We start from the raw sequence: 14,810 nt of genomic DNA on the forward strand, positions 1-14,810 counted from the left end.
AAATGTTTTTTTTTTAATTAATAACTGCTTTTATTCTAGCCGAAATAAAACAAATAAACTTTTTCCAGAAGATAAAATATTATCAGACATACTGTGAAAATTTCATTGCTTTGTTAAAAATCATTTGGGAAATCTTTAAAAAAGAATATAAAATCAAAAGGGGGCTAATAATTCTGACATCAACTGTAAATCATCCGCGCTCGACACTTCTTCGTCTGGTGTGAACGCAGCATAATGAAACACTGAAGTCACAATTCGGTACGTACCTCCGTTTTGGGCTCACAGTTCGCTATGGATTCAGTAAAACAGTAAATAACAAACAAAACCCGAGTGCTTGCTTTTTTCTGTTTATTTTGAACAGGCACACTTGTTTTGTCACAATTCACTATAAAACCAAATAAACTGTGCATTAGGAACCCTCTCCTAAAACAACATTAATGTAATGCAATTGTAAAAATGTAAGATTCAATAAAACTTAAAAACTGAAGTATCTTTTAAACAAGGGTGCTTTCACACTTTGTCCGCTTGCCTAGTCCGAACCCAAGTCCAATTGTGACCCCTTGCCATCCCGTCTTGCCATTATTTGTGTTCACACTCGTTTTTACTTCTGAGCAGCATGCAATGCTATTTTGTTGCCTAGGTAAGTTATACACAGACATACACCCCCGAATGAACATTGTGAAAACTAAAGATCGAAAGTGGTAAGATTGCATTCATGACAGTGAACTGTACCCCAGACTACCTCTTTTAGGTTAACTTGGGAACGGTTCACAGGTACGCACCTAAATTCAGAAGACATCGTTCACACTAGCTAAATGTACTGAACTCTGACATCAAACTTGTGAAAGCACCTTAAAATGCTAGCACTAACAGTGGGTTCAATTACTGCTCTTTCGCTTCAGTACGTATGCATGATAAAGGTACTCAGACTGATTTGCGTGCGTGCGTGCAAGATGAGACAAAATCTTATATTTACGGATATATTGACAGATAGAGTTGAAGTCAGAATTATTAGCCCCCTTTTGATTTAGATTTTCTTTTTTCAATATTTACCAAATATTTTTTAACAGAGCAATGAAATTTTCACAGTATGTCTGATAATATTTTTTCTTCTGGAGAAAGTCTTATTTGTTTTATTTTGGCTAGAATAAAAACAGTTATGAATTTTTAAAAAAAAAACATTTTTGGGACAAAATCATTAGCCCCTTTAAGCTAATTTTTTTTTCGATAATCTACAGAACAAACCATCATTATACAATAACTTGCCTAATTACCCTAACCTGCCTAGTTAACCTAATTAACCTAGTTAAGCCTTTAAATGTCGCTTTAAGCTGTATAGAAGTGTCTTGAAAAGTATCTAGTAAAATATTATTTACTGTCATCATGGAAAAGATAAAATAAATCAGTTATTAGAAATAAGTTATTAAAACTATTATGCTTAGAAATGTGCCGAAACAATCTTCCCAGAACAGAACGGAAATTGGGGGAGGGGGGGGGGGGGGAACAGGGGCGCTATTAATTCAGGGGGGCCAATAATTCTGACTTCAACTGTATGTGTGACCCATTATACACTCACATCTTTTTCTCTTTTTCAGAGCCTCGCACCAAGACTTTTTTAATTTTTTCAACTTTTACACATAGTGGCGCTCATCACTGTCAGTCCAAAGCAGGGGACCAATCAGTGACTTTTGAAGATCTCAGAGGTAGAACAAGCATTGAGAGTTTCTGTTGACAGTGGCTTAATGGCATGGCAACATCAACATTGCGAAATCATCATTTGCTGCAAGCTGCTCCAGCAGTTGGTTCCCCTGAAACCCTCCACCTCCCCCAGCACCACCTGTCTACATTTGCTAAAGGCTTCATTTTGTTTCTATTAATGCAACAGCAACATACTATTCAGCTCTACACTAGATCAGCAGAGATGTGATATTTTTTAAAGATGTAATGGAGAAAAAAGGTTTTAAAAGCAATGGCTTAAACTCAATTCCTGAAGGGCGACAGCTCTGCATAGTTTATCTCCATCCACCTCGAACTCACACCTGCGTAATAGTCTCCAGTAATCTTGAACACTGTGATTAGTTGGATCAGCTGTGTTTGATAAGGATAGGATGAACATCAACTCCCATGATTCCATACTGTCACAGCATCATCAATATGCACTTATGTTGGTTGTGCGTATATGCTCCCCCTAGTGGTGAAAATGACACAGAGTCTTCACTCAACATCATCAAATTAGGTGGCATTCTGCATTTGCAGAGCAAAACTGACATCACTGATGGTATCAGTTCCTATTCGGATCTGTAAAATCTTTGGAGATTAAGATGGCTCCTGAAGGTCTTGCAAAATGCAAAGTAAATTAACGGATCCAAAGAGGCGTTAAGTACTGCAAGCAGAACAGTCAGCTCTTTTAGGATGTGGAAAACCTGAGCTGTGGTGCAGTCATGCAGCAGGGGATTGAGCAACACATATGGCAGTCTTATCAGGTGATAAGGCACAAAGCACACACAGAAAATGACCACTAGAACTTGCATGTTTCGTTTGGATTTGCTAAGCTTTTTGTTACCAGGCTGCTCCGGCATAGTGCGTTGAGCTTGCTGAAGCTTCTGTACGTTCCACCAATAAAACAGAATGAGGGACACCAGCACACACAAAAAGCCTAAAAAGGAAGTGATCTGCAGGACCAGGTGGATCTGTTTGACCAAGTTGCTATGAAAGCTTTCACAGTCAAAACCACTGTCGGCAGGGTGTTCTTTATCAGTAATGATGAAAGCAGCAATGTAGATCGAATTACATCCAAGCATGGCAGCCCAGGTCACAGCGCAGATGTAACGGGTCGAGGTGACAGTTTGTAACCTGTGAGTCTCCAGTGGCCGCACAATTCTCATATATCTGAAATAAAGCAAGAGATGATTAAATAACACTGAGCACGCTGTCAGAATATAGAAATAGGGTCATTCTAAGCAAACAGTGCTACTTGTGTTTTTGTGATTTCCTGTTTCTTTAGTTAATAAGGATGATTAATTGTTGAACTACTGTACAGTTTTTTTTATAAGCATTAGTATTCATTGCTCAGTACTTGGCTGATTTGTTTCAAAAGATTCTTTCTACTGCTGAACCCAAAGGAAGGACATTTAGAAAATTGTTGAAAACCAGTAGCTTTTGACTTTGGCAGGATTTTGCCATTTGCTAGTTTCATACATTCTTTAAAATATCTGTTTTGGTGTCCAACACAAAAAGAAAAATGATAATGATTTGGAACCACATGACGTTAAGAAAATAAGAAAATAGTGGGTATTTTTTGGGTGAGCTCTCCCTTTATATATCCCATAACATACGCCATAATATACATGTTGGACCCCCTTTTGCCTTCAGAACAGCTTTAATCCTTGGTGACATAGATTCAACAAGGTACTGGAAATATTCCTCAGAGATTTTGGTCTATATTGACATGATAGCATCACGCAGATGCTGCGGATTTGTCGGCTGCACATCCATGATGTGAATCTCTCATTCACCACATTCCAAAGGTGCTCTATCAGATTGAGGTTTGGTGACTGTGGAGGCCATTTGAGTACAGTGAACTCAGTCATGTTTAAGAAATCAGATTTAATAACCACCAATACCAGACTGAACCGTTAATACAAGGTAGGAAGGATCCATGCTTTCATGTTGTTGAGGCTAAATTCTGACCCGACCATCCAAATGTGGCAGCAGAAATGAAGACTCATCAGACCAGACAACGTTTCTCCAATCTTCTATTGTCCAATTTTGGTGATCCTGTGCAAATTGTAGCCTTAGTTTCCTGTTCTTAGCTGACAGGAGCAGCACCCGATGTGGTCTTCTGCTGCTGTAGCCCATCTGCCTCAAGGTTGGGTGTGTTGTACATTCAGAGATGCTCTTCTGCAGACCTCAATTGTAACAAGTGCTTATTTGAGTTACTGTTGCCTTTCTATCAGCTGTAACCATTCTGGCCATTCTCCTCTGACCTCTGGCATCATCAAGGCATTTGCACCCATAGAACTGCCACTCACTGGATATTTTCCCTTTTTCAGACTATTTTCTGTAAACCCTAGAAATGGTTGTGCGTAAAAATCCCAGCAGATCAGCAGTTTCTGAAATACTCAGACCAGCCTGTCTGGCACCATGTCATATTTAAAGTCACTTTAATTAGCTTTCTTCCCCATTCTGATGCTCGGTTTGAACTGCAGCAGATCGTCTTGACCATGTCTACATGAATAAATTGAGTTGCTGCCATGTGACTTCCTGATTAGAAATTAGCATTAAGAAGTATCTAAAAGTGGCCAGTGAGTGTGTGTTTATATATAAGCTTCCTATGCAGATTCAATACCATGTCTACAAAAGTTGAGTGTGACATTGCATTTATACAAGTTTGACAGCACAAGTGTGTACATGAATAAGAATCTGTTAACCACCTGTGGTTTTTGTAAAACTACAACTGCCAGAGCAGATAAATGTATCAACGCACAAGTCTGTTAAGAAATGGCCAGAAACGGCCAATGGCTTAGCAAAAAAGTGTTTTTGTATAATTATTTATTTATTTCTTTTTTTGTGGTGCCTCTAGGTAAAAATGCCTCGTTTTTAAATCTGGTTATATGTCGTTTGTTGCTTGCTGTTATATCTGTTAAATCTGGTTCCATCTTACGTACATTTAAAAAGCAGCAATGGGTAAAATGAACCCAGTGGTGGTTTTAGTGTTGATACACATGTGTGATATAGCAATGATTATTGATAACACACACACGCACACATGTAAATTTACACTGCAAATAGCGCAGACCAAGAAATTTTGACTCAAAAATGATGAAGCTGTCTGCTTCCTGTTTAGTGTCAGTGGTGTCGTCAGAGATCTGAGAGATGAGTTTTTGATCATTTTAACTACTTGGATGTATGTTTTTTTTTGTTTTGTTTTTTGTATTTGCATTTGTTTTCTTAACAAGCGGCACTTTTGAGCTAATAATTATCAAAATAAAGAAATATTAAAGTCTCTTCCTCTCTTATAAATATTGCTCTGAACACAATTTTGAGTCTATTGCACAAGGAAGCAGCCTTTCACATACATTTTTTTTTTTTTAACACTGTGGTTGTTTCTTTTCATTTACACACTGGTGCCTTCAAAACTGGTCAGTCACAGCATTCTAATGTAGAAAACTAATAACATCTGGGTATTTTAAATCATCTAGACCAGTGGTTCTCAAATTTTTTTCATTAAGTACCACCTCAGAAAAAAATTGTCTCTCCAAGTACCACCAAAATGAGCAGTATTGAAATACAGCAGTGTAGTAGGCATAGTAAAGCAGCTACAACTCTGCACAGTTAAAAAAATGTGGCAAATTACCTCAGAAATATAGGCTATATGTCATATATGGCATACTATATACATCATTTTTGATAAATTTTGAAATATATGTAGCTTGTACATGCCATATTGCATTCCTCCGCGTACCACTAGAAGGAAGCCCGCGTACCACTAGTGGTACACGTACCACAGTTTGAGAACCACTGGTCTAGACCATCAGTAAATATATTCATTAATTTTCCTTCTTAGTCCCTTTATTTATGACGGGTAGCCACAGTTGAAGGAACTGGCAACTTATTCAGCATGTTTTACACAGTGAATGCCCTTCCAGCTGCGACCCAGCACTGGGAAACAACCAAACATACTCGTGTTCACACACACTCATACACTACGGCCAATTTAGTTGATTCAATTCACCTATAGCGCATGTCTTTGTACTGTAGAAGAAACTGGAGCAATCGAAGGAAACCCACGCCAACACGGGGAGAACATGCAAACTCCACACAGAAATGCCAACTGGCCCAGCCAATACTTTACCCTGCGACTTTCTTGCTGTGAGGCGACAGTGCAAACCACTGAGCCACCAGGCCACCACACCATATAATCACATTCATATATATGCTTGTTGTTTGGCAACTATTTTGTGACTTAATATATGTAGATTAGTGTACGTTCCACTTCACCAGTTTAATAAATGGGATAAAGTACATCCAGGTGGTTGTTTTCACAAAATAAAGCTTGACTTTCTTAAAGTAAAGAATAAAGTCTTCATGTGAGACTTTATTCTGCGATAACAACCTCCTGGATTTACTTCATCTCTTCATCAAGGCTCATCAGAGACTCCTGTGTGTCATTGCTCATATGTATGTTTGTGTTGGAGAAATTACAGCAACTGATATTCAAATAATAATGCGTGAATCAATCATTCCAACATTCATACCTGTTTGCAGCAATGTAGCCCATGAAGAGAATACTGGAGTACATGTTGAGGTAAGAAGCTGGAGCTCCGAACTTACAGTAGATACTTTGAATTCCCACAGAAGCACTAGCATACTTAACAATGCGTAATATCAGACACAGGCAGACAAACAAATCCGCTATTGCCAGATTCTTCAGATACACTGTGATGCTGGACTGAGTTGTAACTTTAAAAAAATACACATAAATGGCAATGCTGTTGAGCATTAGGCTGGCCACAAAAATGACTGTGTATACAGTTATGAAAAATAGACGAGCTGGCATTTCAGACAAGCCACAGTGTTCTTCGGTTGAATTGGTTGCGTTCTGGTCCATGATTGAGCTGGATGTGGAAGCTGGCACCTATTGAAATAGAGAGTGAATAATGTTATATTGAATAGTGAGTGAATTCAATAGTTATATTGAGTGAATAGTGAATAATAGTTTCTGCCAACTCGACTCTACACCATAACTTTTCAATCCAGATGGACGGGGCAACCATTATTGCATCCAAAATGGTGAAAAGCCTTGGAGTAACGATTGATGACCAACTAAGCTTCTCTGACCACATTTCTAGAACTGCTCGATCGTGCAGATTCGCACTCTATAACATCATAAAGATCCGACCCTTCTTATCTGAACATGCAGCTCAACTCCTTGTTCAAGCTCTTGTTCTCTCCAAGCTGTATTACTGCAACTCTCTACTAGCTGGGCTCCCAGCTAACTCTATCAAGCCTCTTCAACTGCTCCAGAATGCAGCAGCACGAGTGGTCTTCAATGAACCTAAACGAGCACATGTCACTCCGCTGCTAGTCCGTTTGCACTGGCTGCCAGTTGCTGCTCGCATCAAATTCAAAGCTCTGATGTTTGCCTACAAAGTGACTTCTGGCCTTGCTCCTTCTTATCTGCGCTCACTTCTGCAGATCTATGTGCCCTCCAGAAACTTGCGTTCTGTGAATGAACGTCGCCTCGTGGTTCCATCCCAAAGAGGGAAGAAATCATTTTCGCTCACGCTCAATCTGCCCAGTTGGTGGAATGAACTCCCTAACTGCATCAGAACAGCAGAGTCAGTCGCTACTTTCAAGAAACGACTAAAAACTCAACTATTTAGTCTCCACTTCACTTCCTAATCTGCAATTGCCTCTCTGAATATCACACTAACTGTACCAAAAAAAAAAAAAAAATACTAATACTACTAATACTTCCCTTTTTAGACTTTACAGACCTGAAACTTGCCTACAGCACTTATTCATTGTTGCTCTTAGTTGTGTAAATTGCTTCCTTGTCCTCATTTGTAAGTCGCTTTGGATAAAAGCGTCTGCTAAATGACTAAATGTAAAATGTAAATGTAAACTGTTACACAAAATGAAGACATTATTGACAACTTGTACACAGGGCCAGCGTGTCCATAGAGGCCACCTAGGTGGACGCCTAGGGCGGCAGAATAGAGAGGGCGGCGTCCCCGACACTACCCTCACCACCCGCGCACTATATCCACGTAGGGCGGTCAAATAGAGAGGGCGCCGTCCCCGACACTACCCTCACCACCCGCGCCCTATATCTGCGTAGGGCGGCCGAATAGAGAGGTCCAAAGACATGCACTTTAGGTGAATTGAATAAACTAAATTTTCCTCTCGTGTCCACAGTTACTCCTGCTGGATGTCCCTAGTAGCAAAGAATTCTGGCCCAGATTTGGCATAAAGCTGGGACATCAGGCATTCACCCGGCACTGGCATACAGCATGTGGGCCAACCATGGCCTGGGTTTGGCAGAGGTGGCACCGTCTATAATGCAGCACACAAGATTTGGCCCAGGTGTAAAACGTAGTATTTGGCCCAGATTTCTGGACCCCAGATTTGGTCCAGTCATGTACCGTAATTAACAGCGGCATGTGGGCCAAGCAAAACCTGATTGTGTGGGCCAGAGCTGGGCCAGAGAAATTTTGCTATGTGGGGTGGTTCTTCTTCTTGGTGGTTTGCTGACATTATCCTGGATACTGTTGCTCTTGATAATCACAAAGACTTGCTGTCTTGGTCACAGATGTGCCAGTGAGACTCGCACCAACAACTTGTCCTGTTTAAACTCTAATATGTCACCCATAATGTTGTGTGCATTGCAATATTTTAAGCAAAACTGCTATTACTGTGCAAGTTAAACCTTCACACTCTGCTCTTAAGCTGCGGTCACACTGGACTTTTCTCCCCATAGACTTCCATTTATATGCACACAATTGCGTCAGACCGGAAACGCAAGGCTGTGCGTCAAGTTTCGCAGTTCGCTTTGTTGCAACATTTAAGCTTGGTGAACTCTGTCCTACAGAATCGCTTACAGAATGATCACTTGCTTTTTAAAATGTCTATATATCTTGTTTAATCCCGCCCTTTTAAGCAGCGCCGTACAACAAAATTTTGCATACTTAAACTCTGGCTGCGTCCAAAACCGCCTACTACTCAGTAGGTACTGTATTTGAATTTAAACATACTGCTCAGCCGTTAAAAAAATAAATTCTATAGAGTATGAATGTGACAAGTATGAATGGAATTCGGACTTGCTACATCCGCCATTTTGTTATGGTCACGTGACCTACCTGCGTTAGTTCCTTCGCTTCACTCCCATTCATGAATTCTCTCGCGGGGCATTATGGGATAGCGCAGTGTGCATGTGATGCGCACTCCAGAATCTTGCCGGAAGAAGTAAGTACTTCTCGCATACTAATTTTCGAATTCTATGAATTCGGACATACTACTCGGCTCGCATACTGATTTTAGCCTACTATATAGTATTGAAGTATGCGATTTCGGATGCAGCCTCTGTCTTTACTGGTGGAATGTGCAACCAATGAAAATTGGTCACCAGGCTGCTCAAATTTACCCATGAAACCTCTACACATATTAGGACACGCTATTCAGGTGTGTTGTCATAGCCAGTGTGAGAGCCACTTGCATGCTTGCTTCTTCTGCTTCTCATACATGAGACACACATACCACTTCTGCTTTGCATGCGAGTGTGGCGCGAAAGAGGTGTGAGTGGTTCAGGAAACCACAGGCATCAAAAAATAACACCAAACGCACACACACACAAACATTCAAAGTACAGGGCTGAAACAATGCCACAAGCCAGAAGATGGGGGAGCATAAAACAGAGAAACATATTCACTAGGCATGGGATGATTCATAAAAATAAAAAATAAACAGTTCCGTTTTCTTGACAGTTTGGTACGTGTGTATCGATCAGTTCACATTTATACAATTTCTTTCTTTATGACTTGACTCCAGGGAACCAAGTGTTTTAAGTGGTATCTGACTGGAATGTGTGTATATCTCATGGATACCTGGCACCTTCACTCTTTTTTCAGTTAATGCTGCAAACTCGTATGCTTCAGGTTTGATCAGTTTAAAGATTTCAGTACAAGCTGCGGCAGAAACTCACTTGTGCGCGTTTCTAACTTCGATCACAGTTCTCGGATATATTTCTATATATTTTCTTGCACTACAACTATAAGCTAAACCCATGTAACAACGTCTGATGTTACTACTCATCTTTAACTGTGAGCTAATCTGACTCTAAATTAAAGGTAAACATTTGTGGCAGAATTTTCTTAAATGACAGCTGCCTACATTGCATTACCCCCTGTTGCTGTATCAGAATTTCACATGTAATTTATGAAAACAATGCATCTATTGCCAAGATCAAGCTGCCTCGTTTTTAGCTTACATGGCCTTGAGAATAACTTTTTTTAAATACTGTAAATGGTAGATTATAAGGCTATGTATTTTATACTGATGTATGGTATTTTTAGGTGTTACAATAGGGCTGTTTTGAACCGTGACCATAGAACCATGATACGAACCAAACTGATTATTTAATCAACCATCCCACCCCTAATATCAACATACAATGACTAGCAAACAAAGACTGAAACAAAGAAGCTTAAATACACGGAGGCTAACAAACAGGTAAAATGGGGGAGTAGGTTGTTAATAAATAGGGACTACTGACAAGACAATGACCACTGACAATGTACAGATTTTCCACCCTACATAATCTCATTCAATATTAACATATATAAACTTACATTATGTAATCATCATTATATATATATGCCATTAATCTATTCTCAAAGTTGGGTTGGGAGCTGGGTCAACGTTTTCCACACGTGAATTCTGACCCATCGATAAGCAGTTTAGGAACTATGTTCAACAACATCTGGCCAATGAGTGATGTGGATTTTGTCAGATGACTGCGTTTTGGTTCTTTTCAACTGGTTCGGACCAAAGCCAGCAGTGTGGTGTGAACCCGACCCAAGGATGGCAGAAAATGCAACAATGTGAAGTTTATAAACAAATTTCGAGAGGATCACGTGCTTATGATTGTTCACAGCTGTAACAACTTTAGCTAATGACTGATTATCCTATCAGATGATCCTTAACTCACTATAAATAACCAGACTTGTCTCATCTCAATATCTTCGTCTTGAAGAACCCCCCCCACCCAACACTACTTTCCCTCCTTTCAAACGGGCGTCACGGTGGCCGGCGATTAGCGCTGTTGCCTCACAGCAAGAATGCCCCTGGTTTAATTCCTTTCCAAACCAGACGGCATTTCTGTGCGGAGTTTGCTCGTTCTCCCCATGGTCGCGTGGGTTTTCCTCGGGTCCTCCGGTTTCCTCCCACAGTTCAAAAACAAGCAATCTAAACGATTAATCCAAATACTTTAGCTAAACTCTGAGTACACCTTTCAGCATCCATATCTGACACTTAGCTACAACAAGCAAGAGGGGGAGTCATCGAGATCTACCTGAGCTCAAACTCCCCTCTCGCCTTGCAACGGGAGAGAGCCCAGGGCTTGAGGATCTTATAAGCTCAGGGCTCTCCCGGGACAGCACGCCAAACAAGCTTTATTATCAATCATCAGCTAAGTCTGAACTCTTCAAAAGCAGTTTAGGAACTATGTTCTGGCCAATGAGTGATGTGGATTTTGTCAGATGACTGCATTTTGGTTCTTTTCAACTGCTTTTGACCATAGCCAGCAGTCTGGTGTGAAAACGACCTAAAGATGGCAGAAAATGCAACAATGCATCATTCATTGTCCTTGGTCCGGTCCAAATGAAGCGAACTACAGATGTGAAAGCACCCTTGATCCAGCCCTGGCTGCACCACAGCTAAATAAGTTTAGATATGGCCACACACATGATCTCTCTCACTGCCTGTGACTGCTAATTCATTGCAGGGACAAGGATATAGCATATCAAACCTGACATAAATTCTGCCAAATTTTGCACTGCAAAGATTAACTTGTCTATAACTTAGCAAATGACCATAGAATTTATTCATTAATTTAGCTTAGTCTCTATTTCAGAGGTCGCCACAGCGGAGTGAACAGCCAACTTTTGCCCTTTCAGCCACAACCCAGCACTGGGACCACACGCTTAGTCTCACCTCAATTCACCTGTAGCGCATGTCTTTAGACTTGGGGGAAACTGGAGCACCCGGGAACACAGAGAGAACATACAAACTCTACGCAGAAATGCCAGCTGACCCAGCCGGGGCTCGAACCAGCGACCCTTTTGCTGTAAGGTGACAGCACCACCCACTCTGCCACCATGTCGCCCCACAACATGAGGGTTATTTTATGACTGATTAGGTGATTGTTTGAGCTAGTCAGCACAGGCATGAATATACTTGGTGTTTTAGTTTGCTGTTCACTAACTTTAACCTCAATAATGACTCACCACTCTCTAAAACTACTTCACACCTCAGACTCATCAGTTGCTCACTAGATGTGCAGTACTAAAAATTAGCGAGCTTTCAATACTAATGTGTGTTAAAATTATTATTATTACTATTACACTATTATGAATTTTTACACTTCTATAAAATAGCTCAATATTATGTATGAATATATAATTATATATTATAAATATATCATACAAGTTATACACATATCAGAAGACTTTAAATCGAATAAACGCAAAGTAATTGATTAGCTTTCGAGACACTTTTCTTGATTATAACTCCACTCAGAGAAGTTTCACATGAGTTAAAAGAAAGCATGACTTACCATTCTCTCTCCTATGACAGAAGAAGATTGTCTTACACTTCCTTAAAATCAGGAACTGTATCATGAGCAAATGACGTAGTGAAATATTTGTTTATTTGATTGTAGAAAAAGGAACATTCATTTGCACTGTAATCATTGAATCACCATAATCGACTGAAAAAGCAGAAGAAGCCTAAAATCATACAGGATGAAATTGTAAATAATTATTGTCCATTAAAAAAAAAAACATTTATCCATATAAATTTTTTTAAATCATGTCTTCATTACTATTTTAATTGGCAGTGTGTTAACAGCATAGTTTGTTCTGTAGACAAAAAATAAATCAAATCAAATCAAATAATTCTGACTTCAACTGTATGTTAATATATAATGCAAGGAAATTATTTGAATCAATAGGACCATCTAACAGTTTGATCATTAAAAGATTTTAAAAATATTAAATCATCTATTTTAGACAATAATATACAATAAAACAAACATAAATCTGAACAATAGTGACAATCAATTCAACATCAGGAATCAGCATTCAGTATATCTCAACAATCGTGACGGTCAACAAACTTTTCATATTTCTTTTTCATGTTGTAAGGCATATTGTGTGCTAAAATGATACAAAACTCATCCATGGATTTAGCATGCATAGCAACAAGTAAAAAACTCTGAATACCTCCATTCAATCATTTTCAACCGCTTTTCCGGGGCCAGGTGCCGCTCCTGTCAGCTAAGAACAGGAAACTGAGGCTACAATTCACACAGGCTCACCAAAACTGGACAAAAGAAGATGGGAAAAACGTTGCCTGGTCTGATGAGTCTCGATTTCTGCTGCGACATTCGGATGGTCGGGTCAGAATTTGGCATCAACAACATGAAAGCATGGATACATTCTGCCTTGTATCAACGATTCAGGTTGATGGTGGTGATGTAATGGTGTGGGGGATATTTCCTTGGTACACTTTGGGCCCATTAGTACCAATTGAGCATCATGTCAATGCCACAGCCTACCTGAGTATTGTTGCTGACCATTTCCATCCCCTTATGACCACAGTGTCTCCATCTTCTGATGGCTACTTCCAGCAGGAATAGTGCACCATGTCATAAAGCGCGAGTCATCTCAGACTGGTTTCTTGAACATGACAATGAGTTCACTGTACTCAAATGGCCTCCACAGTCACCGAACCTTAATCCAATAGAGCACATTTGGGATGTGATGGAACGGGAGATTTGCATCATGGATGTGCAGCCGACAAATCCGCAGCAACTGCGTGATGCTATCATGTCAATATGGACCAAAGTCTCTGAGGAATATTTCCAGTACCTTGTTGAATCTATGCCATGAAGGATTAAGGCAGTTTTGTAGGCAAAAGGTATTACCTTATAAAGTAGCCGGTGAGTGTACATTGCAAGGCATACTGGGTACCAGCATAGTACAAAACTCCCAATATGGTTCCAATAAAGCATTCCAACATAACACAGATCTTGTGCAAATCTATGATCAGATGTTTACTTAGTAAAGTTTCATAAACTAATTTTGAGAGGAGCATGTGATATGATTAAGCACTGCTGGCCACTTATCCGTAATAAGTAATAATCCAGTAATAATCAGAGTGATACTAGCTTACTATAAATGGATCACTTTCTCCTCATTGCTCTATCTTCGTTTTGGAAGAATCCCCCCTTCCACCCCATCTCCTCCTTTTCCTCCCTTTTCTAAAGGGGGAGCTATCGAGACCTACCTGATCTCGGACCCCCTGATATGCTTATTGACCGGGCGGGAGCCCTGAGCTCAATATCTCTGAGCTCAGGGTTCTCTCCTGGGACAGCATGCCAAACCTGCTATAAAAGCCAAGCATATGTAAGTGGGAACTTGTGAAATGTTATCTCCACTGTACACTGCACGTTCAGCAGTTCAAGTTTGAACGAATTCTCAATTCAATTCTGATCTCAATCATGTGGATCAAACTTGTGGGATTATTGTCGACTTTACTGCTCCTCGCCATATTGTTTTCATCTAAATAAAGCCAGATGACCTCTGACCTCTGTATTTACTTCACTCAGTTTACTCTGTCCACCTCCGCATTGAGTCTTGCATGTTTTCTCAGGACAGCGATGACCCTCAGCTCTGCCGGCTTCTGACCCTCTTAATTCTTTGGAATCAGGACAGAGTTTGTCTTTCTCAGCTTTTCCTCTTCACTGGAAAATGTACGTTGTTGTTGTGGAGGTCCGAAAATCTCTGACGTAAGCGTCCCACACATAGAACAAACAACACATAAATAGTATACACACTGAAGAGATAGCATCATTTACAACACATGTAGGTCAAATCACTGAATTTGACTCATTGGCAGCTAGCAAGCAACATACTTTTTTTGTTTATTCTTGACAGCAAAGTTGAAATTGAAATACATTGCTCAGCCCCTGTGTTTATATGGAAACATCCAGCAGGGTGTTCAAATTAACACCGAAACAGATGATTAAA

The 14,810-nt window shown here is 40.0% G+C and overlaps 1 protein-coding gene across 1 annotated transcript; it reads right to left on the minus strand.

Annotated features, from left to right (window-relative positions):
• Positions 1–355: 355 nt before the first annotated feature.
• LOC141378002 (G protein-coupled receptor 87-like) lies at positions 356–12,357 on the minus strand. Its single transcript, XM_087283650.1, has 3 exons — positions 12,335–12,357; positions 6,258–6,637; positions 356–2,889 (listed from the first exon to the last, which is right to left on the minus strand). Exons 1-3 carry the CDS (start codon positions 12,335–12,337, stop codon positions 2,289–2,291), a joined length of 984 nt encoding a protein of 327 aa, XP_087139776.1. The 5' UTR covers positions 12,338–12,357; the 3' UTR covers positions 356–2,288.
• Between the last annotated feature and the right edge of the window lie 2,453 nt (positions 12,358–14,810).

This window comes from Danio rerio, chromosome 15, assembly GCF_052040795.2.
Source record: "Danio rerio strain M-AB ecotype USA chromosome 15, GRCz13ab, whole genome shotgun sequence".
Taxonomy (NCBI): Eukaryota; Metazoa; Chordata; class Actinopteri; order Cypriniformes; family Danionidae; genus Danio; species Danio rerio.